General features: G+C 39.3%; 1 protein-coding gene across 1 annotated transcript; it reads right to left on the reverse strand.

The window, feature by feature from the left end:
• Positions 1–4,494: 4,494 nt before the first annotated feature.
• LOC135705494 (reticulon-4 receptor-like) lies at positions 4,495–6,081 on the reverse strand. Its single transcript, XM_065227243.1, has 2 exons — positions 6,057–6,081; positions 4,495–5,985 (listed from the first exon to the last, which is right to left on the reverse strand). Exons 1-2 carry the CDS (start codon positions 6,071–6,073, stop codon positions 4,896–4,898), a joined length of 1,107 nt encoding a protein of 368 aa, XP_065083315.1. The 5' UTR covers positions 6,074–6,081; the 3' UTR covers positions 4,495–4,895.
• Positions 6,082–26,875: the final 20,794 nt, after the last annotated feature.

A 26,875-nucleotide genomic window follows, 5' to 3' on the forward strand; every position in this document is an offset into this window, starting at 1 on the left:
CTTCTGCGATGTAAGCAAAAATGGAATCGCTGCCGTTGCCTACTTTAGATTCGAAGAAGCTGGAGTCATAGAATGCACTATGGTCGGATCAAAAACACGGGTAGCACCGTTGAAATTCCTCTCGATTCCACGTCTAGAACTACAAGCTGCTGTAGTCGGAGCGCGTTTGGCAGACAGCATTGCAGGCTCACACCGGATGAAGATTTCACGCCGAATATTCTGAACGGACTCCCGCGATGTGGTATGCTGGATACGATCCGATCACCGACGCTATAGCCAATTCGTAGCGTTCAGGATCAGTGAGCTGCTGGAAAGCACTGCAGGGGATGAGTGGAGATGGGTGTCTACGAGATCGAATGTGGCTGATGACGGAACGAAGCGGCAGAGGCTGCCGGACTTACAACCTACGAGTTGCTGGTTCCTCGGACTAGACTTCCTATGGAAACCGGAAACCGAATGGCCAGGTGAAGGCGAAGATCCGGGGACGACTGCAGAAGAGATTCGTCCCAGCGTTCTTCATCACATGATCACGGAACCGCTGGTGTACTTCGAGCGTTTCTCCAAATGGAAGCGGCTGTTGAGAACGGTCGCATATGTTCACCGATTCATCATGAACCTCCAAAATCGAACCAATCTGATACCCGTCGAGCTAGGACCGCTTACGCAAGAGGAGCTGAATAGTGCCGAAAAAACCATCTACCTTCAAGTGCAACGGCAAGCATATCCGGACGAGGTTCAAATGCTAAGCCACGTGGGTCGGGACAAACAGCCCTGGGAACGCATCATCCCGAAGACCAGCCTGTTATACAAGCTTAGCCCGGCCATCGACGCACACGGTGTACTACGGATGCGCGGACGAATCGAAGCTTGTGAGTGGGTAGATGAAACCGTCAAGAATCCGATCCTGCTTCCGAAGCGTCATTACATAACCGATTTGGTGACCGCCGATTATCACAACAAGTACCGTCACCAAAACCATCAAACGGTGATGAACGAAGTAAGGCTGAAATACTTCATTCCCCGGCTTCGATCAGAGTACAACCGTGTCCGTAAAAATTGCCAACATTGCAAGGTACGTCGAGTAAATCCGCAGCCCCCTGCCATGGGAAACCTTCCTCCCGACCGTTCTCGTACACCGGAATAGACTATTTCGGCCCGATGTTGGTAGTAGTCGGAAGACGAGTTGAGAAACGGTGGGGTGTTCTGCTGACCTGCTTGACGACAAGGGGTGTTCACATCGAGCTCGCACACTCTCTCACGACGGATTCCTGTATTCTTGCTCTACGAAACTTTATCGCGAGAACAGGATCCCCGCTCGAGATCATTAGCGACCGAGGCACAAATTTCGTTGGAGCTTCGCGGGAGCTACGTGAAGCTTCGAAGAATGTCGACGAGGAGAAACTAATGATCACCTTCGTCGGGCCGAAAACCAAGTGGACGTTTAATCCACCGGCTGCTCCGCATTTTGGAGGCTGTTGAGAGCGATTAGTTTAACCCTCCGCGGCTACCGACCGACGAGATCCTTCGATCAATGCTCATGGAGATCGAGATGATTATAAACTCAAGACCGCTCACTGACATACCGCTAGACACCGACACTGAGCCCCGCTTAACACCTAACCATTTCTTGTTAGGGTGTTCGAATGGAAGTAAGCCCCCGATCGCCTTCGACGACCGACCAGCTACCCTGAAGCAGTCGTGTAAGATGTCTTAAATGTACGCTGACGAGTTCTGGAAGAAGTGGGTGAATGAGTATCTGCCGACCCTTACTCGCAAGACGAAGTGGTTTCAACCCGTGAAACCTATCCAGGAAGGCGATCTAGCCTTGATCGTAGACAATACCCTTCCGAGGAACTGTTGGCCACGAGGACGTGTCGTGAAGGTAGTCCAAGCCAAGGACGGACAGGTACGACGGGTAACCGTACAAACGGCGCACGGATTGCTGGAAAGACCAGCGATCAAGGTTGCTGTCTTAGACATCGGTGCCAACGATGGTAAGCCACTTCAACAACATCGGCGTACCGGGGGGAGTGTCACAACCCTGCAGGATGTGGCGCACCTCTCTACCTTCATCAACCTTGACTTCGAACAACGCCCAGCTCCGACCCTGGTTCTCGAACTGTCAACCGCTGCGACGGTGACGTGGCATTGTCGTCGTAAGTAAATAAGGTTTGTGATCTTAAAGTGAACGTGGATAGCTTAATATTATTGTGGTCAGTGCCCAGTTTAACTATTATACCGATTAGCCTACAAAACATACACAAAGTACAGTTCCTCACAGTAATTACACGTATTACACGAATAGTACGGATGATTTGCGCAAGTACGGACAAATTCGTTGCAAGCAAAGACTAAACGAATTTTATAACATCCTGCGAAATAAACGGTGTTACAGAATCGGAAATTTGCCTGTTTGTCATGTCCATTCAATCACACATCACATATATTTCCATGTCAAGTTAATTCTATTAACATACAATTTATTTACAACTCTTTACATATTTACAAGGTTTATTACACAACCCACATAACATATTAAATCCTTGTGGCTCTATTCTATCCATCCTTCTTTTGTTTGATAGCTTCAAAAAATATAGCTTACTTGTACCAGATTCTCTGTCATTTAATTAATTTTTCAATGGCTTAGGATTAGATCAATGCAAAGAAGAACCACGGGCAAGATTGTTAGCAATTTAAATATTATTTTATGTACAATGAGCAGTGAATAATGGAAATATCGACTCTTCATGTTCCGTTTATGTTTCAACATCCAACATTTATCGGTAATTTAGATCCACAGCTAGATAGGGTTTTGAATCTAATTTCCGTTCTACTAATCATAACCCACACAAAACCTCTCTTTTTCGAACGGATATGAACTCAAAAATGGAGTGATTCTACTATATATGACTTCCAAATTTATTTAACTTTCTATACGTACCGTTGGATTCGATAAAAAGTCACAAATTATTGAGATATTTTAGAAATCTAACACTGCATCTTGACTGCAAATTCGTTCTACGAGTTTCAGTTTCGTCCTAACGCATTGAAACGCCATTGGTTTTTTTAGGTTTTTCTTCGTCTTTTTTTACTAGGAGCGCTTCTTTTGTTTTGAGAACAATGAGTATAAATATTCATACAACTCACTCGTTTACGCATCGAAACAAACGTATTATTGATTTGTGTACGGTGAAGTCATGGATATTATTGAAGGTTTCAGCTTGATAGAACGGAAATGGGAGATTACGACGAAGTAGCGCTCTACCCTATTCCTGGCATTGAATGAGGGCAAACAAACAAAGAAGCTCATCATATTTTAACTTTTCAAAAAAAAAAAAGACAATGCGGTAATATAAATCATGGTGCCAATGAAAAGCATACAGCAAATCATGGGAAGAGGAGTTGTTTTTTTTTATCACTCGAAAACTATAAAAGCTCATCAAATGAAATGGATGATTGAAATGAAAACTAATTGACATTTGATAATTATTTCAAACAAAACCATTTGATGATTGTGAATTAATTATTAAAGCCATCACCAATAAACATTTGCCGGATCAACCCGTGCACAACACCTGTTATGTCTGTGTTGAGACATAACAAAATCACTTTCCACCAAATGTCCCCTAAAGTAGCCCTTCGAGTCTCATTTGTACTGGCCGTTAAGTTAATGTCCATTTAAATCTTTATTTTCTCCACTCTCATTTTTTTGTTTTTGTTTTGAGTGTGACAAAGTTATCCACCCTCGCCGTTCATGTCCTTCACTGGATGTAGTGAGTTAGTGGTGGGACCGAACATTGCGAATCCGAGGGAATGCTACTGACTGACCGGCCAACGAAAGAATAACGCCGGACGGACAGAAGTGTTTTGTTTCACCTTTTTTCCTCCGAAATCACGTTGCATCGAGCGCGTATAACATTTACGACACGAAGCTGTTGTTTCCTTGGGTCCACAACTGACAGAGGACTTGTATTTCCAAGGGAACATGAATGGAGGCGGGTGGTGCGATGGTGGGATAAAACGTCATGGTCATTAAAGTTAATGAGCGCTACAAATGACTCTCGCCGTTTCCATCATGCACAATCCGCACGGAAAGATTTGATGCATTGTCTCGGAATGGGGAAGGCGTCTCGTGGAGAACAGTTGTTCCACTTGAAGATGATTATGTTTATTTTTTTTTTATTTTTTTTTGTGCTTAAAAAAGACAAGGGCAATGAGCATGGCTGCTGTAATTGGGAAAGATTGATTGACGTTCCATGAAGGCATACTGAGTTACTTTTGTTGAATCATCGATCTAGATGGCGAGAATAGTTCATTATATAACTCATACGTGTCCGTCATTGCTAATTTTAATCTAAAGCCATTATAGTTTTGTATTATAGATATGCAGCCATTTTCAGCATAGTTGTCCCATTTGTTAAAACCGCCAATTGAGATAAACGCTGTTAAATTTGTTTTCTCTAAGGGATCTTAAGGATGGGACAACATAGTTTTACCGCAGAGCATGGAAATCGGGACACTTATTCCATAAATCCGAACACTTTAAAAAGTTGATTATCAGTTACTACCATGACTGAAATAGTTCAGAATAATCACACATGGTTATCATGTTGCAAAGTAGACGTCATATTTAATCAAACATGAACTGTCCGGATTAACGAACCGCCCGATATTTTCTGAACGAATTAGTATAACATATTCTTCAAAAATACTTATACAGATTCTCGAATTTAATCGTCGGAAGTCTTTTCAAATGATTTGCATCGTCTTATGATGAATTTATTACATTTCTCGTAAGAAACATATCCAACGGATATGTTAATCCCCTACTAACATTTGCTATACTTGCTGTGAATGGTTCACAATTTCAAACATATTCTTCCACTCTCACTACACTACCTTTCCAATTTCAATCGTTTCTTCTTATCCTTATTTTTACCATACCGTAAGCAATCATACTTTTCTTTCATGTGCTCAAGTCGCTCAGCAACGTGCCTCAAATAAAACTCAACACGGTCAAACCGTTTCTGTAGTTTTTCCAACCTTACCGCTTGCTCATTAGCATCCACATATGCTCGCTCTATTCCCCGAACCTCGCCGTACGCCGTCTCCAGATGTTCCAGTGATTCGGCCAAGCCCAATGCCAAACCGTCAAGCCGGTCGTTATGACAGCACTTTTGCTCAAAGCACACCCCCAGCAGGTTCACATTCCCACCCACGAAGTGATATTTCAAGTCCCTCAGGCGATCACAGTTCCAAGGATTATTCGCTACCGAAATGTTCAACACTGTGGGAAAAGCTCGCTTGAATTCGGCCCCATTTAGCGACTGCAGCAGATTGCCATCCAAATTGATCGATTGCAAGTTGTCGAATCGCCACCACTTGGCATCCAATTCCTGTAGTTGATTGTTCTGAAGTTCCAAGTTCCACAAGTTCTTCAGCGTGAGCATTGCGGTTGTTTCGAGCTTCTTGATTCGATTGTTGTGCAACCACACTTCAACTAAATCTCGCCCGTTTTCGAATGTCTTCATCGGAATCGCCTCCAGTTGGTTGTCGTGTGCATGGAGATACTTCAGTTTGCTTAATTTCCGAACGAAGGAAATATCCGTCAGTCGGTTTCGGCTCACCTTCAGAATCTTCAGCCGAAACAGTTCCTGACCTTCGATAACGTCCATCCGCTCGATTTGGTTGTCTTCCAGTATAAGAATTTCAATCATCTCCCGTATCACGAAATCCTGCACACCGGAGTTCATGATTGCCAGCATGATGGTTTCCTGGCGCAACATTTGGGCTACCGATGCGTCAAAGTGTGGCACATAGCCGTGGTTGATCATGAGGTTGGTTGCCGGGAAAAATATCTGATTGCGATTGGTGTCGCTAGTGATGGTGCAGTTTTGCAGTTCGCACACGTCGGTGGCTCGGGGCCCGCACTTTAGATTCCAGGTGATTTCCGGAGGAACAGCGGCGTAGATCCAGTACCATAGGCTGGAAGAGTAAGATTAGGTATCAAATTGGAAGGGAAGTTGCTAATGATTAATTCTATGATGACTACAAACACTCCGAAAAGATCCATGATTAATCGCTGATTATCAGATTGCAGCTGAGATCAGTTGCATTAAGTGAAGAAAAGTTGTCATATGTATGTAGAGCGCGATAATAGCTGTAATCACTCATAGTTGATTAGATAATAAGGATGATAAGGATTATATAGATAGACATTAGTCGGTTGTATTTGGTTGTGTTGTGTTCATCAATACCCCACGTTATTTGCAAAACACACTATGTTACACATGCATAGCAAGAGAACTGTGATAAGAATTCCTAGGGAATCTCAAACTGAAGATAGTTCCAAAGGATTTCTAACGAGAATATCTTAGAGTTTCAGGAATAATTGTAAGGGAACAATAGTAGTTGAACTTCTGAAGAAGCGTGGAGCATTTTCAAGAGAATCTCAACGGAATTTAAAGAACTTCTCGTAGGAAATTTTCAGAAAAAAATTGGAAATCCTGAAAATAATTCCCAGATAATTCTAAAAATAATGATGATTATCATTCCATAAAATCGTCAACCTCATCGAAGCGCAGTATGAGGCTTTCACGTGCAGAGTTCTGCATAACGGAGCCTTGTCCGACCCTATCCGGGTAGTCGCTGGTGTGAGACAAGGATGTATACTATCACCGCTACTGTTTCTCATCGTAATCGACGAGATCATGGTAGGTGCAATTGACCGTGTACCGAACCGTGGGCTTCTTTGGCAGCCTATCACCATGGAGCATCTCAACGACTTCGATTTGGCTGATGATGTTGCTCTACTAGCACAACGGCGCTCTGATATGCAGAGTAAGCTCAATGACCTAGCCGAACGCTCCTCTGCGGCGGGTCTCACAATCAACGTCAACAAGACCAAATCGTTGGATATCAACACGGGCAACCCTTCCAACTTTACGGTAGCGGGGCAAGCAGTGGAGAAGGTCGAAAGTTTCCAATATCTTGGCAGCCAAATAGCGTCGGACGGCGGGACCAAGAGCGACATAGGTGCACGAATCAAGAAGCCTAGGGCTGCCTTTGCGAGTTTACGAAACGTATGGAGATCCAACCAGATAAGTCAACGCACCAAAATCCGAATTTTTAACTCGAACGTGAAATCTGTGTTGTTATACGCCAGCGAGACGTGGTGTGTATCAGCGGAGAACACTCAAAAGCTGCAGGTCTTCATCAACCGATGCCTGCGGTATATAATTCGTGCCTGGTGGCCTCACAACTGGATCTCGAATGCCGAGCTCCATCGTCGATGTCATCAGAAGCCGATAGCAACAGAAATTTGAGAGCGAAAGTGGAGGTGGGTCGGCCAAACACTTCGACGGGGCGGAAACGAAATCTGCAAGCAAGCGCTGGATTGGAATCCAGCAGGACATCGCAGCAGAGGCATACCCAGGGGCTCATGGTGGCGGAGCCTCAATAAGGAAATTAAGCAAGTCGATAGAAATCAAGAGGTCAAGGCAAAAACGAGCAGCCGCCCAGGATGGAAGTCTTTAACGTTGGCCCTTTGCACCGCTGGTGGTGCACAGGACCCTTAAGTAAGTAAAATCATTCCATACAAATCCTGATTAATATTCCAAGGGACTTCTGGAAATAACTCCAGGTATGTAACAAGCTTCAAATCGTAATCCACGACAAATAAATGACTGTATTCATTGCTTAAATATACCATTTGTATTACTTCAAGGCATTTTAAGCTTATTGCTTTTTCACCTTAGAGATGCATTAGCCTACAGCTAAAATCTCTTTAATCAAGATTTATAAAGAACTTTTTAACCTTCTTGACCCGGTTGTATGAAAATATATTTTCAAATTCATCGATTATGGAACACTTCTAAATTAACATTATAATGATTCCCTTTGCTTTTCAGCTCTGTGGTGATGGAACATCTTTAGATTTATATTGTAATGATTCAATCTTTTTAGCTTTCGCCCTGGTTGAATCTATCGACTTGATTTGTTTAAATTAGTTTTCAGCTCTTTGATGGTGGATCTTTGTATTTATATTATAATGGTGATTTTTTCAGCTTTCGTTGAGACAAATCCAGAAATTTAGCTTAACATGAAAAAATTCTCTTAATGGATCACAGTAGGCCGCGCTTGAAAGCTGACGTGTTTTTCTTTTGCTGCGTATTTTTTGTCAGTGAATTAAACTTTTTTGACTTGAATTTGTTGATTTGTGTGCTGAAATTTAGTTTCAAGTATTCATAAAATTATCATCTAGTGATATATCGTGTTTTTCCTGTGTTGAGGCGTCTAGTTTTGAAGCCAAAATATAAGAGAAGAATATAGCAAGTGAAAAATAGAAACATGTAGTGACAAAAGAAAGAAGCAAGAAAAAAAAAGGTCCGTCTTGAGTGCTTCGGTTGACCTTGAATTTAACCTCCAAAATCCACGTCGCAGCTTTAGTTCAATTGTTTGGTGTCGGTTTAATTGCCTCCCGGGAGCCCGGGAGCCCGGTTCTCCGAGTTCGGATGCCACACTTTCGGCGCGTAGTTCTATTGAGAGATTCGTCACCGCGGACGAGTTTTAATCCGGTCCGATTAGAGCTATTCTCTACAGATTGACGAATTTTTTATTTTTTTTTAATTTGTCGGCTCCGATTTTGATGAAAATTTGCACAGTTGTTCTTTTTTAGTAAAGATGCCAATTTGTGTTATCAGTTCTTCAAATTGAATCACGACTACTTTTCTAACAGGGCCTGTGTAAAAATAGTACTAATGAGTTAAAAAATTATATTGCTGAAACGCTTTGTTCGATTAATTTGGTGTCTTGAGCAAAGTTGTAGATATTATTTTGGCAATAATGTTAAAAATATACACTGTAAAAAAATTCGTTTGTTTCAATGAAAAAAAAATATATTTCTCATTAAAAAAATTTATTTCTCAAAAAGTACATTTTTGAAAATTTTCGTTTTAAGCCTCATTGAAGCTCATAATATTTGCTGGCAAAGTTTGGTGATGGTAAACTCAAAAACAAAAAAGTTATGATTTTTTGAAAATTTCACGATTTTTACATTTCCATTAAAAACACATGTTTTTCAACCGTGTATATTTTTTCAAGAATTGCATTTTCACAACTTTCTCCAAGACACCAATGCAATCAAGCAAGCCGTTTTTGCAATATAGATATGTTTATTTCATTAGTGTTTTTCTACACAGGCCCTATTGAAAAGTTAGGATTCATTACATCTGATACCATGAAAAGGTATCGTTACTAACAAAACTAAAAAATTCATTTGATGAATATTGAGCTAGAACTAAATAAAAGTGAAATGATGCTCAAACTAGCGATTAATTTTCTTTTTTATTCATTGTCTTCAATTTTGTATAGTTGTATCAGTGATCTTAACGGTAATAAGTCAAATACTCAACACTGTAGTAATGAACACCAAAAACATCTGTCTGTACCTAATGTAGAAATTATACCTATCGATCTGATACTTAAATGAGTTTGAATGGTGAAAACAAGCAGTTGATCGCAAAGATTGCTTTTTACCGCATACATCTTAAAAAGTTATCATAGGAAATAAGTGTAACACCATTTGGTTAAAAGGTAAGCATAACCTTCAGTTGTATTTCAATGAAATCATTTTTAAAGATTATTATTTTTAATTTTTTTAATACAGGAAGCAACATGAGTGAACGAGCATGTTTTATCAGGTGCATTCGGCCGTTCGAGGAAGTCAAGTGCTCGAAAGAGCTGAGGAATATTTCGAATATTACCATCCAGAAATTAAAATCGATTGGATATTCTGAAGCATCAGGATTGAATACTGGTTTTCGCATTTGCACGTCCTGTCGTCTGCGTGTTGATAATCAAGCTCTTTTCATCTCAAACGAGGAACAGCATGTTGCCGGAAGCTCAAAGATGCCAACTACAGTGATAGTACCTGTCGTACCGAGCTGTGAAAGCCTTACAACTGTACCATCAATGACATCAGTTACTTCAGTTCAATCGTACCAAGAATTTACTCAACCAGTCAACATCGAGATATTCAACCGAGGCATTGCAGGAATCCAGGTATCACCGATAGACGTGGGAAAACTCAACTACATCCACTACCCCGAAAAGAAGCACCGTGAAATCAACGAAGGTATTAGAAAGAATCTTTTCAACTTTGAGCCTGAGGCTGACGAAGTGAATGAACTCAAAGAAGTTTTAGAAAACATGAAGGAAAAGTTTTCCAATGCATCCACTGCAAGAAGTGAAAAATTATGAATTTTATCGTTATTGCCTTATTCATGGTCAACACAAAAAGTTATGGATCAATTTAATGCTAGTAGATATATTGCAACAGAGGCTAAGTTGATAAAGGAAGGTCATTCGTCAAAAACCGCAAAATATGGCACAGCCTTAAGTGATGAAACAAAATTGGCAGTCATAATTTTTTTTGAAGATGATGATATAAGCCGGGCAATGCCTGGTCAAGAAGATTATGTGTCTGTGCAGAAAGAAGGAAAACGACAAGCCATTTAAAAAAGATTACTAATGATGACTTTGAGAGAAGCTTATAAACGATTCAATGAAATTCACTGCAATGTAAAAATTGGATTCTCTTCATTTGCAAAACTCCGCCCTAAGCAATGTAAACTTTTAACCAGCTCTGGAACCCACAATGTTTGCGTGTGCACAACGCATGAAAACATCAATCTAATTTTACACAGTTTGAAAAAACTTAACCATTTAAATGATGTAAAAACGTTCACTGACAGCCTACTTTGTGAAAACAAGACAACATATTGCTATCTACGGTATTGTGAAGATTGTCCAGACTCTTCCGCATTAGAAAACATTTTATTAAAACAATTAGAGGAAAAATGCATTGATCAGCTTTCATTTAAACAGTGGGTTACCACGGATAGATGTGATTTAGAAACTATTGTAAAGCCTGCAGACGAGTTTGTTTCATTTTTCTGCTTGAAATTGACAAGTTTGATACCACATGATTTCATAAAAACACAGTAATCTAATTTTTTGAAAACTACACGAAATAATTTGCAAGAAGGTGAATTTTTAGTTACTTGCGATTTTTCCGAAAACTACAGCTTTGTGTTACAGGATGAAGTTCAGTCTCATCACTGGAATGTACAACAAGCTACCATTCATCCATTTGTTATATATTTTAGAGAAAATATGCAAGTTAAACATTTAAGTTTAATTATAATTTCTGAAGAGTTAAGGCATGACTCAGTGGCAGTTAACTTATTTATTTCTAAAATGATAAGTTTTTTACGCATTAACCAAAGTAAAAATATCAACAAGATTTATTTTACGTCCGATGGAGCCGCGTCACAGTACAAGAACCGGAAAAAATTTGCTAGCCTTTGTAAATTTAAATCAAAGTATGGAATTGAAGCCGAATGGCATTTCTTTGCAACATCATATGGGAAAGGTCCTTGTGACGCTATTGGAGGTACAATAAAACGTATGGCTACTAGAGCAAGTTTGGCCAAAGAACGTGAACATCCAATAAAAAATGCAAGAGAGCTTTATAATTGGGCAAATAATCGAAAAGAAGAAGAATTAACAAAATTATCATTTAGTTTTGCCACAACAGAGGAATACGAATGTATGGCTTCACACCTCAACGAGCAATATAATAAAATAATGCAAAAATAATTCAAGGAACTCAAAAGTTTCATTCTTTCATTCCTGTATCAGAAAATAAAATTAAAGCCAAACGATACTCAAACTGTAATGATAATGATGCCAAAATATTCGATGTATTTAAGAAGTGATGTAAATAAAAACAGAAAGTAAGTGTATTACAATGAAAATAAATTATGTATCATTTGTCCATAAGGTTTTCGAATAAAAGAAAAGTAAAAAAGAGCAGATAAATGTATTTTGTGGATTTAAGTTGAGATTTTAAAATAAAAAAGTAGTCGGGATTCGCTATTACAAATTGTAATAGCGAACCCCGACTACTTTTCCGATAGGGCCTGTGTAGAAAAGCGCTTATAAAATAAACATTTTAATACATTGCAAAAACGGCTTGCTTGATTGCTATGGTGTCTTCGGAAAAGTTGTGCAAAATTAAAATGCAATTCTTGAAAAAATATACACGGTTAAAAAAAAAGTGTTTTTAATGAAAATGTAAAAATCGTGAAATATTCAAAAACCATAACTTTTTTTGAGTTTACCATCACCAAACTTTGCCAGTTAGTAGCAAACATTATGAGCTTCAATGAGGCTTAAAACGAAAATTTTCAAAAATGTACTTTTTGAGAAATTAACTTTTTTAATAATTAATATATTTTTTTTCATTGATACAAACGAAATTTTTTACAGTGTATATTTTTAACACAATTTCCAAAATAATATCTACAACTTTGCTCTAGACCCCAAATCAATCGAACAAAGCGTTTCGGCAATATATATTTTTAAACTCATTAGTACTATTTTTACACAGGCCCTTTTCAAAAAGCAGTCGTAATTCAATATGAAAAACTGAGAGCACAAAATGGCGCCTTTACTAAAAAGGAACAACTGTGCAAAGTTTCAGCGTAATTGGAAATGATCGGTCAGGATCGATTTGCGAACCTTCGTGGAATGCCTCATTAGTGAATTAGCCCTTCAGAATCGTCATCAATCTTCTTTTTATCTACTCAGCGTGCGCGCAGCTAGCCACTGCAAAACATAATCTTTATTGCATCGCCCCCCTCGAATTGACCTGCATTCGGACGCGGCCGGCGATGATATTGCCTTTTAAATGTATGGGGTAACCAGTTTTTACACATTGAGGATGAATGCTAGTCCCAAGCATCATCTGTTGGTTCTCTGTATGATTAAATCTGATCTGACAGTAACGGAGTAGCGGACATGGAATCGAAGCAAGAGCAGATCTTCCAAAAAATCTTGTGCGCCGTCGTGGAAAATTCGACTGCGTCCCACAGATGGATCGGGAAACACCTGGGAATCCATCAATAGACGATTTCCCGGGTGGTGAAGTCATTCAAGAAGACTCAGACGACCCAGCGGCGGAAGGTGTTGAGTCTGTTCAAGCGCCGGCCGAACCTTTCGATCGGATGTTTCCATCTGGTTTGTCCTAAAATCCGATGAAACGTGCCGGCATCCACGTCTACAAGGTCTGGAAGGCACCGATGCGGAACAACAAACAAAACACGGTGGCCAAAACTCGTGGCAGGAAGCTGTACCGGGCGTGGCTGACGAAACCAAGGGCGGGAGTTTTACGTTGCCACATCACCGTTCCTGAAGAGATGGACAAATTTGCCCTTCCTGCGGTCTCACGGAGGCACCCCGGGAGTTATTTGACAGCTCCAGTGTAATGTCAATGTACCCCAAAAACTCTGGTACTCTGGTTCTGTCAAATTGAATAATGGTGAAGTAAGTTTACAATTGGTCTTATTTTTGATAAACTCTTTTTTTCACGTTTTTTTGTTTTTTTTTTTAAGATTTATAAAGACATTGATATTTTTCTAATAGTCTTCCAATCGACGATACGGAATAGGAAAATGTTTGTCTGCACATGTGTGTGTGTGTGTGTGTGTGTGTGTGTGTGTGTGTGTGTGTGTGTGTGTGTGTGTGTGTGTGTGTGTGTGTGTGTGTGTGTGTGTGTGTGTGTGTGTGTCTGTGTGTGTGTGTGTGTGTGTGTGTGTGTGTGTGTGTGTGTGTGTGTGTGTGTGTGTGTGTGTGTGTGTTAGAGCACGTAGCGCAATTTCTCGGCAACCACTCTACTTAATTGAACCAAATGACAGGTACCATGATTCTATAAGCATATCAATTGATAGATTTTCAATCGATTAACTGGTTCCGGAGATTTGGGCGGAACAAGACCCGAAAATCGTGGATTTCAGGATACATATACATTAGACCTGTTCATTTTAAACGAAATGTTCGGAATGTAACGGGTCAACCGTGATTACTGTTCGTCATGTTAATTTGTACTTCTGTGTAAATTTTCAGCAAAATCGGTGATGATTTTGAGGTGCTTCAAGTTAATTTTATGTTTTTAAGGTAATTTACGGCTTACAATATTTGTATCTCGAGACTGAAACAACGAAAGCTGCTGTAACAACTTTCATAGCAAAGTTTAATGTGTTATGTATCAACTTTGTAACCAAAGGTTGACTATTCGAAGTGATTTTATTGAAGTTTGACTTAGTTTCATGCTCGAAGATATCTTAAAAAGTGAAGAATTTTAAAGTATTTGTTCTACGAATTTTCCACCCATATGATATAAAAATGTGTAGTGTACGGCATAATGTTCCTCATATTGTTCTAGAAGTTTCGTTCCAACATAGTTTTCGTGTATATTTCATAGATTGAGAGATAAAAATCAGAAAAGAGGCCGTTTTAGCTAAAATTCACAAGACAACAGAACCAATAAAAGTCAATTAGATTGACAGAACATAGTTGCATTGCTTTTCAATGACGACCGATGACTGTTTCATTGATATATGATTTTTTCATAAATATGAATCCTCAGTAGACGTGTTTTTTATCAATGGCAAGTGTCACTCGAACCATAACAGCAATTTATAAAATAACGAATATTTTGAATGGCTCGAGTGACACTTGCCTTTGATAAAAAAACACGTCTACTGAGGATTCATAGTTATGGAAAAATCATATATCAATGAAACAGTCATCGGTCGTCATTGAAAAGCAATGCAACTATATTCTGTCAATCTAATTGACTTTTATTGGTTCTGTTGTCTTGTGAATTTTAGCTAAAACGGCCTCTTTTCTGATTTTTATCTCTCAATCTATGAAATAAACACGAAAACTATGTTGGAATGAAACTTCTAGAACAATATGAGGAACATTATGCCGTATACTACACATTTTTATATCATACGGGTGGAAAATTCATAGAACAAATACTTTAAAATTCTTCACATTTTAAGATATCTTCGAGCATGAAACTAAGTCAAACTTCAATAAAATCACTTCTAATAGTCAACCTTTGGTCACAAAGTTGGTAGATAACACATTAAACTTTGCTATGAAAGTTGTTACAGCAGTTTTCGTTATTTCAGTCTCGAGATACAAATATTGTAAGCCGTAAATTACCTTAAAAACATAAAATTAACTTGAAGCACCTCAAAATCATCACCGATTTTGCTGAAAATTTACACAGAAGTACAAATTAACATGACGAACAGTAATCACGGTTGACCCGTTACATTCCGAACATTTCGTTTAAATTGAACAGGTCTAATATACATGTCCGTTGCATGGGATTCAAACCATGTCGAACCGATCACCAGCCGCTTGTCTTGTCATCTGAGCTATCCTAGAATTCATCATATGGGCAACTCAATAATCAATAAAAGCTTGCTTGAAATTAAATACCTATCAGCACTCCCGATCGCAACTCTAGCTCCTTCAAGGCCCTGTGGGAATGATTAATTCATTTATACTTGTTTTAAACCTCTCCAAATTGAAAGATGCTCGGTTATTTTTTAAACTAGATCAATGCATTCATTATCGTGAGTCATGTGATCGATGATTACTATTTAAATTAATTAGACGTAGAACACAAATAAAAAAAGGTTTGAGCTCGGGATTGAACTCACGACCTTATTCTTGGAAAGCGGAAACGGTAAACACTATAGTATACTCTACTGATTTCGTCTTGTTGTTAGATTGAACCAGTGTTGTCGAATAATGAATCTAATACGTCGTTTTTAAAGCATTTACAAAGCATGTGATAACAACATGGGCGCATAGTGGTATAAGAGCTGTTATGCTGACTGTATTTACCTTTATTCAGCAATACTGTAAAGCAATACAATGAAATCTAATACTGGAGCTAGAAATCATTCACTAGACGTCTAATAAAGCATGTTTTTAAATCAATTGAAAACATTCGAACTCAAAGTGTCAATTTAGCGGAGCCAGTGGTGTAGTAGTAAGCGTGATTACCTCTCACCCCAGCAGGCCTGGGTTCAATCCCAGTCGGCGCCGCCGGTATGTTCTGAGGCATAACATCTCTGATCACGCCTTTCTTCGGAAGGGAAGTAAAGCCGTTGGTCCCGGTTCATGAGTTGATGGGTCGATAGGTAGGGTCCAGGTGTGGGAGCTGCCTCCCTGGCGTCGGTAGCATTGGTGCTCAGCACGAAAAACAAGATCGACGGAAAACAAATCAAGGAAAAAAAAAGCGTCAATTTATGTGCAAATTACACTTATTCAGTTTGTTATTAGATCAAACTTCTGGCGTTGGATTGGGAAGACAGTCAACGCTTATACAGCTTTTAATAAGTGAATTAATCAGATCAGAGCAGTGGAATAAATGTGCATCTAACGATCTCAATGAACTTTTTCGGCACATAATTCGACAACTCGTTTCATTCAGCATTGTTCACTCTTATACAGCATTTATTCAATATATATGCTTATTTGTGACTTTGAATTGTTTGTTGGGTATTGATGTAGTAATGCAACACTGCACAGTGGTCCAGAATGCAGATTTAGGTGGAATGATATGTTTTGAGCCTGAAATTGAAACTTTAGACTAAAAGTCTCTTCTATAAAGTTGTTCCTTATAGTTAGGCCCTCATTTTTATGACACTGAATTCTAGGGTGGTTCTTATTATCATTAAAATCAAAAATCTAACTTTTTGTTTGAATAAATTAAGGTATACATTCTTCGACAAAGTTATAGCTGAGCTAACTTTAAGCAACTTTGTTGGAAACAACTTTTTTGTATCTCTTAAATTGGCCGATTTAGAGCTATTTTCTTGAATTGAGTTAGGGTGGCGCTAAAAAAACAGTTATTTTGCTCTAGTTTTCTTATTTTAAATTTCTCAGCAAAGGTGTCTTCTAATGACGCCCCCCCCCATTCCAAAACTATGCAAGGAGTTTGTCATTTAGAGAGTAATTGCTTATAGATCAGTCTGAAACAATTCTATCCGGCATCTGGCTCTGAGTGCTTTAGTGGCATGTTCGAAAATATTGTCTCCAAATCCACTGATCATTTGCACGATCAACCCCGGAAAACATGCAACCCATTTGAGCGATGCCCAGAAGGGGAACCGTTAAAATAAGGTTAAACATACCAATGGTTTAGCGGAATATCCTTCTACACAGTTAACTAACACCACGGATTCACAGCAGTACGTGCAGGATCCCTATTTTGCCCCACCGACATCGTACGGTGTGCCCAAAGGACAAATGTTCATCATAATGCACACACGTGCTCTGCTAGAATTATACGGCACATCTTTGGAGTTATGACCTCTTTGGTCGGATTTTCCTTTTGACGGCATATGTTTCCGGCCCGTTGTTTCTCCTACATCTCCCCGGGCTAAAAGTAAAAAATTCATATCCCACTACTGCGTGTAGAAAATGGAGGCCAAGAGCCGCAGCAAAGCAGCAGAGCGCAAGGTTAATTGTGCATGACTCATGCTTGGTATTATATATCCTATAATATACACACACACATACGTCCCGCTAAGCGCCTGCCACTTGCCTTGAATACATGTGCTTTACTGTTGTTAAACAAAGGGGGGGGGGGTTGTTCGGTCTCCAGAAAGTGGCAGCGAGGGCGAGAATTAAGCGCCAGTTTCAGACGAAAGCAAGGTTTCTGCGGTGTGGGAGCTCGCTCTCTTTGAAGCGAGAACAGATGCTGCTGCTGTTGCCGACCCCAACAGCAACATCCGACCGAGAAATGCTTCCCGAGTGTGTGTGTGTGGATGTATGTGTGTGTATATGTGCATGTCATTCGTATAATGGAGATTATTATCGTTTAAGGTTTCCTGCATGTTTTATGGGAAACGCGAGAAGGGAAAATGTCACAATTTCACTTTGGCTCTGATGTATGCGACACACGCGGAAGGTACTATACCTTTACTACCGAATGGGAAGGAAGGAAAAGCCCAACAAAGTACAGTTGTACGTGAGAAAATTATAAGCCCCCCCTGGGGGCTTTACCATGGGAAGCATCCATTTGCGTGAGGATATGTGTGAGTGCGTGGGATAGATGTTGAGATGAGCTCCATCAAATAGTCATGACAATCCGATTCCTTGGGAAGTAGTTAGTAGGACTTGTTGGCCATTCTTGGGTTGGTGTAATTATTCAAGGGTGGGTGACCGTTGCATTAGGCTGAGGTAATGCAGCGACAGTAAGAAACAATTTCTTAGAACTGTACGTCTCGACAAATTCACTACAAGCGAAAATCTACTGGACGGATTGACACCACAGTTTATTCTCCTAACGACCAGGATATCAGCGCACAGTGGGACATGCGAAGTAACATTTACGGTTTTATTAAGGTCTTGTATACGATTCTAATTATTATAAACCTCTTTAAAATCATAATAACACTAAAAATGTTACCATGGATCTACGTTCGAAAATCGTCAGCCTCTTCTTTTAAATGAACATGAAGCAACTTGATATTATTATGCATAGATAACATGCATAAATGTCGTAGCATTTCAGGGAAGAGAACGGGAATACTCTACGAACTCTGGTCCCATACAAAATCACTCGTCACTCACCCACTCAGTCTTAAAAATGTTTCAGTTCTTTCAGTTTGTAATAAACTGCCAATATTTTTTAATTTTCCGAATATGACAAATATCAGTTTTTTCGAAAAAATTGAAAATATCATCAAGAGTAAAAATGCTGTGAATGCCGCTAACAATGTCAAGCTTTTTACAGCAGGATTCACGCCGTCAATTAAATTGATTAAATTGCGAACTGAACAAAACTCATAATCTTCAATGCTTGGAATGAAATCAATCACTCGTCGAAAATTCAATCATCCACCGTTTTACCATCAGATAGGGTATAATGCTTGCAGTTATTTCCATCCCGTGATCACGTTTTTCTATCTCATTAAAGTCAAATAATCCTGTAAAGCGCCACCGGGAAGAGCACATTTTCCCACGCTTCATCCCCATCGTCCTCCGCATCCGCATTTGCCATCGTGTCGCTTGTTATAAATTTCATCATTCCGTGTTTTGCTTCGAGTGCCCTAGCTGCTGGTGATGCACACTTTTGCTTCATGATGGTTCCGCATAGATCGGTAGTTGGTGATACGACTGATAGCGGTGAGATGCTTCGACAATCAGCATGGGGCCCCGGGTGGGGGGCGGAGGGGTTATGAAGAGCAAAACTTAGTTTCCGTCGTAGTGTGTGCAGTAATCCCTCTGTCGCTTATTTCCGATTAAAGAAAACGAAAAAGAACCAACAGCTGGTGACTGGTACTGCACCACCGCCATCACCAGCAGGCTTTGCTATAACAAGCAAACAGACAGAGACGAGGCAGCGGATATAATTGCACCCTCTAGACTTGTAGGATGCTGCAATACCGGTATTGCTGCGATTTCTTCAGCAGCAGTTTAGTGTAGGGTATTTCCTGTCTGTGTGCAGGCAGATGGGTATTTAGGCACACGGTTGCATTCAATTTGCTGTGGGCTGTGCTAAGCGGAGCTTTTCACACGTCCTTTAAAGAAGGACCGACATGTGCGGCGGTGGGGATCAGATACAATTGTGAATAGGGGAAGGGGGAGACTCTACTTTAAATCCAAGTAATTAACACCGATTGTTCTATAGAAGAGCGGCTTGGATGAAAATATGCAGAAACATTCCTTTTGGCCAAAAGTGTCATTTCCCCTTTTTTAGATAGAGCTGGAATTAGGGCTTAACAGCCTTTGTAAGCAATGACTTCTCTCGTTGATATCTAGGAACTCAATGCACGCCTACACAAACCAGCATAACCTTTGGGTAGGGCAAGTCTTTCCCTACCCCATGGTGTGGTTGATTTTCGTTGGCAAGCCTTAACTTTCTAGAAATCATCGAAAGAAGTCATTGTTTACAAAAGCTGTTACGCCCTAATTCCAGCTCTATCTAGATTTGTGCCATTTCTTGAATCAAGCTTTATTTTTGAAAAGAGGCTATAGAAAATATTAAGCTCATCTTCAGAAATCTGTTACTCGAAAATGGTTTGTTCGATCGTTTTGGTGCTGTTGGCAATGTTGTAGGTAATGGCTGGGTCTCTTTAAAAAAAAACGTGTACACTCTATTTTTAAATGTTTTAGGGGATTACAAATCTTCATCTTCAGATAAGCAAATTATTCTCGTCTGATATGGTAAATTTTCAGTAATGACTGAAGATTTACCAATTTCAGACGAGAACAATTTGTTTATCTCAAGATTGCGGCCATTTAGAAGGGAGCTGTATTTAGCAAAGTCGTTCAGATAGCCAAAGCCTTTCGAATGGTGGGAAGATTAGAACAGAATTCTTCCACATCTTTTCCAGGCCTTTCGATCAATTTCAACTTCGGTTCAATTTTCACACTGCCGTACTCTAGCGGAACTATCAGTCTATCCACTTCAGAACTTAGTCTAGCTAATAAATTATCGCACTAAAGCTTCATGTTGATATTAGTATAGCATTTCCTCCCAAATCTTTAATTTTATACATTATGAAGAATAAAGCAGCAAATAAAAGCCAGCTTTGTACCATAGTGCGATTGAATGTATTTCATATCAAGATTTTATGTTCAATTCTCCACATGATTTCAACCAGAATAGCCTAACCCAAGAACTATAAAGGTTGTACCGTTTAAAATCCGCTCACACAAAATTCGAGTTTTTATCCGATTATTACCAAATTTTCAGGGAGTAAAAAGAAACAATTAATGTTAGTTTTGGCCAGTGATGGAATTCTCACCAAAATATCATTTTCGCTTGCGATACGTTTTCTCTTGGGAACTTTCCCTCACTAGTTTCACACTCCAATATTTCCTGAGCGAACTTTCTGGGATGAGAGAATGAGATATCGCGAACTTTTTTAACTCGAATCACCAACGTGAGGATAAGAAAAATATCAGATCATTTTTTCTCTCTATCTCTTTACACCACATTCGTTCTTGAAAATTGCACTGCACATTTTACAAGGGAAAGATTATAGACAGAAAGCTATCCCGAGTAAATCAATACAATCTCTAAAGACTGATAAGTCTGGTACCTGGCTGTCTACTGGCGCCTGTTGTTTAAAGTAGCCGTTATCAGGATGATGTGAACAGTTTTGTGCAACTGATTGATTGGTGCATTGGTTTCTGGCAAAAAATGAATGAATCAGCACAAGTGTCAACGCGACATTAACGAGGAACGGGGAGGGTAGTGTAAGATTTTGTGAATAGCAATTTTTATATTAAAACCGTTCCTCAGGATAGGGGGTTGCGGAAGGAGGAGCGCCTAATGTATCCTCATTTTCACGAAATACAGTTAATGCATGGCTCCTCTCATCACTAGTGTTCGTAATATCGTTCCTGTAAACTCTTATGCAATAATTATATGCAGGGGGATGGTTGGGAATATAGGTGGTGGTGAACTTTTTCACTGTGTAAATTCTCAAAATCATTTGAACATTTTTGATGAAAATGAGAAAAGTAGCTATTCGCTATCAAAGGGGTCCTCCTCCGAATGGGTGATATCAGTTGCTTAGTCATTTGACGAAGGCATGGATCATTCTCATTTGAGAAACGCTTTATATCATTCGATTGAGTGTAACCTACACACAAACGGAGCTCTGGTCGACATTCCGGCGAAAAAGCTAAGCCAACCCGACACCAACCTGACTTCTATCAAACCCCAACTCGATGTTGACCCGACATTGACCCGACATAAACCCAAAATTGACCCGACATTAACACGACATTGGGTCAACATCGACCTTAAATTAGCCTTACATTGATCCGACATCGGGTCGATTTGTCTGTTCGGGACCATTTTCCTGGATTTCTTCCATACTCCACTGTCGTATATCAAATGATACTGAGTGACTCAATTGACAGTGACAATGAGCTTCGAATGAGAAAGGGGCTCTTCAAATTATGGTCATGTGAGAATTCGTTTACACAGAATTGATTGAATGGTTGTAGTGGTTCATCTTCAATCGAATGATATGAAAATTCACAGCACTGGCTATTACTGTCCTCTCCCATGACTGGGAATCCTGTAAAACAATGTAAAACTAGAAAGGGTCTAGACCCTCCCTATGTAAAACCATAAGGTATGCGGGACTGCTGCACTGCTGAACTTCAAAACGCTTTATTTGCTGACCAAGGATCTGACAAAAACATCTTTTTAGTGTGCAATTTAGGATGATAAAAAATTTAAACAGGTTATTCAATGTCCATTAAAACCGTAAAAAATATAGGCAGAAAAAAAAACAAAAAATTATTACCAGTTGGCTGGAAATGAACACAAAATTAATCAAAGTACCATGTACCTTGAGCTTTTGATATAGTGACAGATTGAGAACGATCTAAATTTTCCATCCACAAGTATTGCAAGACTTGAAATTAACAGACAATCTCAAAATACTTTCAACTTGCGAAGTGATAGATTCCCAAGTGATAGATTCCCAAGTGAATACACCTGCTGAATAGAAATTATCAAGTAAACTATTTTTTTTAGAATCGATGTTTAATAGATTTTTTTTTTGCAGTTTGAGATCCATGAAAAAAGGTACAGTGGCTTTATGGCACCAGTGACCAGCAAATTTAATATTTTCATTCAAGGTTGTGTGGAAATTCAAGCTACCGGGCGAGCTACTGGGTTACATTGCTGTCCTCTACCTAATGCAGTCGAGTGATCAAATCAGAAAGTTAGCAGATTAGAAATCAATTAATAACTAATTTCCTCAACGTTAAATTAAAAAGTGGTCTTTAGAAAAAAAATGTAGCTGAGAAAATTTCCTATGAGTACACAAGGCAAATTTATTGGTAGATCATTATGGCGAAATTTAAAGACGAGGTGAACAAAATAATCACTTTTCCCATAGTAATACCTTTATAAATTTTAGATGGCCATTGCAGAATGAGATCACAACCCAATAAGCTCAAATTTTGGGTGAATTATCTGGACCTGATTAAAAATCGATTTAAATTAGTGAAGCAAAGCCGATATTTTGAACCACCCTAATAAGCATGTTATCAATGCAGTAAGACTAATCAACAGAATGCTTGCTAGCTAACACTAAACATTTCTAAGCGCCAATCTCAGTGGTCTAACTGTACTTCGCACTAATAGCATAGTTCTTCTTGTCGAAGAGTACAGCCACAAATGATGATTTGGTCAGCAAAGATTAGACTCTTGGTGAATAGTTACAAGTATCTACTATTAGCTGGTTGCATTGAGAACTAAAACTATAAATAAATCCGGAAAACTTTGAGATTAGGGCGTAATTTCGTTTGTAAACACACACTTAATTCGCCGATTTCTCGTGAATTAAAGTTCAATCTAAAAAACTAACAACACAGACAGGTAGAGGAATGATTCATTTGGTATAGTATAGTTCGCTAGATTGTGCTTTGATTCGTGAGAAATCGCTGAATGACGTGTTTGTTTACAAAAGCAATTACGCCCAAATCTCAAAGTTCTCTGGAAATGGTATTTAATGTGAAGGATGCGAAAAATATCGGAGAACGAGAAGAAAACAAACAGACACTCTCGCGTGATCATCGCCTACCTTTACTCGCTGGAAAAAAAAGAACAAAGCTGAGGGGATATTTGGTTGGTTCGAATCACGAGTACGTGTGAAATGATGTGAGATGGAGAGACGAAAGATCTTTCGCGATACGAAATGAAAATTTCTCTAGCTCTACGCTTTCATGAACTTTTTATCATCTCTCGTTCGCGAACTTTTTGTGAGAAGTTCCTTTGGGATTTATCTCTGCAATGAGCTGTGATAGAACTTTTTTTGAAAATGATTTTTCCAACACTGGTTTTGGCATCATTTATTTAATTTATTTCACCTTTATATCCGAATGCGCGAACCTTGGCCTTAACCCCAGCCATAAGGTTCTGCACGACCTCAGAATCAACAGTTTTTTTTTAATATTAACCCATGCTTTCTTCATTTCTTCTACATTCTTCACCACTTTAGGTCGTTTTAGAAGGTGCTGCTGAAGGCCCAGTATTTTCCCACAGACAAACAGACATAACTCATTGAATATTGTTCAATACGAAACATCGACACTAAAACACTACCGTCATCTGTTGAGTATACTGTGATGGGTAGTACACTGAACAGATGGCGGTCGTGTGTAAACGTCAAACGTAAGGGTTATTTACTATGCGCGCCACAGGTGACGGTACTGCCAACTAAAAACATTTAAATTGACCGTTAAATGCATATTCCATGAACAAATTTGCCAGTGTTATGTCTGTTTGTCAGTGATTTTTCTGTTGGGCGCAGTTCCGGAGTGTTTGGAGGGGTTCAGATCTTTCGGCACGAAATCGCTTTCCGCAAGTACAAATCGCTTGCCAAATTAAGAACTTCTTGGCGAACTTCGACATCTTCTGTGTCCGGAGGTTCTCCGGAACATCACACTTATGCTTGGCATTCACATACAGGTTTCCTAGAATCTGGTTCGCCTTCACATGGTTGGAGGCGAACCAGCCTCAGGCTGAAAGCCTCCTAAATAAAGATAAATCAATCAATCGCCTTCACATATGTCTCGCCATCCATTATGCAGCAGTGCGGTTTCGTTAGCTTCTGGTCGTACAACTTCCGGTCACGGCTTTTTGCGACTGTATTCTGTTTCTTGTCATGGCTTGGGGATTTCTGAACCTTGAACGTACGTAGTCCAGGTCGAGTTTTGGAATTCTGCACGAAAGTCTTACTCACATGCAACTTTTTAGCCACAACTCGAACTGAGGCGTTCGGTTTCTGTTTAAAGGCCCCAACCACGGGTTTGTGATCGTTCTCGTTGACATGACGGCTTTTTTCGGATCTTCGCTTCTGATCACCAGTCAGGTGTTCTTCGAACCGCTTTATGATACCAGACACCGTAGAATTCACGATTCTCAACTTTTTTCCGATGGCACGATGCGACAGATCCTTATTCTCAAAGAACTTGTGCAAAACTTTTTCGAGCACACACTGTTATTTCGTCGCCATTTTGAAAACTTTTGTGCACCTGATGAAATCAACTCACAGAGTGTAAGCAATACACATTTAACTATGTCTACGCAAAATTTCAATTAATTTACCTAACGGATCAAAAGTTTGAGCAATTTGAGTGTGTGTGCATTTTAAACGGCACACCCTTTAAATATCTTGAACACATTTTCAGTTCAAATCGATTTGAAGGATAAAAATAATCTTATAGCTCTTAATCGATTTATTGAAAAAATCAAATATTGCGAATGCCATCTAGAATTTTTCTCAAATATTAGTAAAAGCCACTCGCATTTGAGTTATATTTGAGTAAATATTTACTCAGTCTATGATTGAGGTATGTTTTAGCGAATTTGAGTGAACGCAACTCAAATTTGAGTTAGATTCAGTGGCTTTGTTTAAACTTCAAGCCATTCAAAATAAAGTTGACGCACGAAGTTTTTGATCCCTGACAAGCAGCGTTTCATCTATATTGATTTATCGGTATTTATACCGATTTTAGATCTTGATTCCGACATAAAGATAAGTTCATCAGAATACCAAATTTGAAAGATTGTATACCGATTTGTATCGACTTTTTAAATAATTAAAATGATTATTACTTGCCCGCGCTCAAATGCCTTAGAAAACAATTATGAGCGACTTTTATCTTTCTGAATATCTTACATGCACAAACAAGTATTCATCTTTAACAATTTCTTAGGCTTGATATTCTTTCGAGTAGCGTTTCCATTTCCTCATCGTTTTAACTACTCAAGCGGATAGGTCAACCTGGTAATTCCTGGGAATCTGGAAATATTTTAATCCTGTGACCAAATATGTTAATCGGACTGTTCATTTTTAAACTTACTGAAGTTTATTTAATCTTCCCTTGGAAGTTTCTTCCAACTTTTCCCTGGAATATTCTTCAACCTTACTCCGTAAATTATTTTCCGAGTCCTCTCAAAAAGTGATTTTGACTTGCATCAAAAGCTGCTTCTGGCTTCGTTCGAAAGGCTGGTCCCATCGCTTTCAATTTCCACTGCAAATTGCTATCAGCGTCGCCTAGAATTCTCTTTCTTCCAGAATGTTGTCGCCAACATCTCCTCGAAGTTTCTATGGACTATCCCGTAAACCTTCTGGCTTCCAACTTTCTCCAGAAGTTTATTCCAAACTACCTAGGGAAGTTTCTCCCAGCATCTCCAGGAAGTATCTAACGTCTCCTCTAAGAAGTTCCTTAAAACTTCTACTGAAAAATTGTCGATTTGTCACAAGAAGTTTTCTTTTCGTCTTCCTCGACTTCTAAAAGAAGCTTTCTCCGAGTAAGTAGCTGGAAGTAGCTACTCCTAGAATTCTCTTTCGATTTCCGAAACCTTTCTGGTTTTCTCTGGATGTGTTAGGGGAATTTACGTATTCTCGGCAACCTAAGCAGCAACCTTCTTTCTATAGCCTTTTTCTTTAAGGAACGCACACATATGCAGTATTGGTTAGCTTACAATCTTTTGCTGCCAGCTGCTCTATCAATTTCAGTCGAAAGAATTGTCAAAAACTGTTTTGAAACGCTTTTACAAAGCTCCAATCTTCTCTAGTGAGAGCGAGTATTGTCGGCAACCAGTTTTTCTTCGGCAACCGTTCCATTTGAACTGCATGTAAATCTGCTGTTCTATTATCGGCAACTCGAAATCATCTACAATTTGTAGTGCGTGTGTTTCATTTCAAGAAAACCTTGCTAGATTGCTTTTTCTCAGTGGTAAAAATATAGTCAAATTGAAGCTGAAAGCATAAAGAATCGTTTGCATGCATTCAGCGAAGTGTTTTCGTAAGAAAATCCAGTGAAAATAGTGTTTCAATTTGGGTTGCCGAAAATAGTCTGGCATGCCGAAGCCGTCATTTCCCCTATTTGATTTTCTGCAAAAGTGTTTTTAAAGTTTCTTTCTTGTAAGTTCCCGGGATTTTTTTCCAGCTTC

Source organism: Ochlerotatus camptorhynchus, unplaced genomic scaffold, assembly GCF_037179485.1.
Source record: "Ochlerotatus camptorhynchus isolate MF236.1 unplaced genomic scaffold, CSIRO-AGI_Acam_v1.1 ptg000267l, whole genome shotgun sequence".
In the NCBI taxonomy this organism is placed as follows: domain Eukaryota; kingdom Metazoa; phylum Arthropoda; class Insecta; order Diptera; family Culicidae; genus Ochlerotatus; species Ochlerotatus camptorhynchus.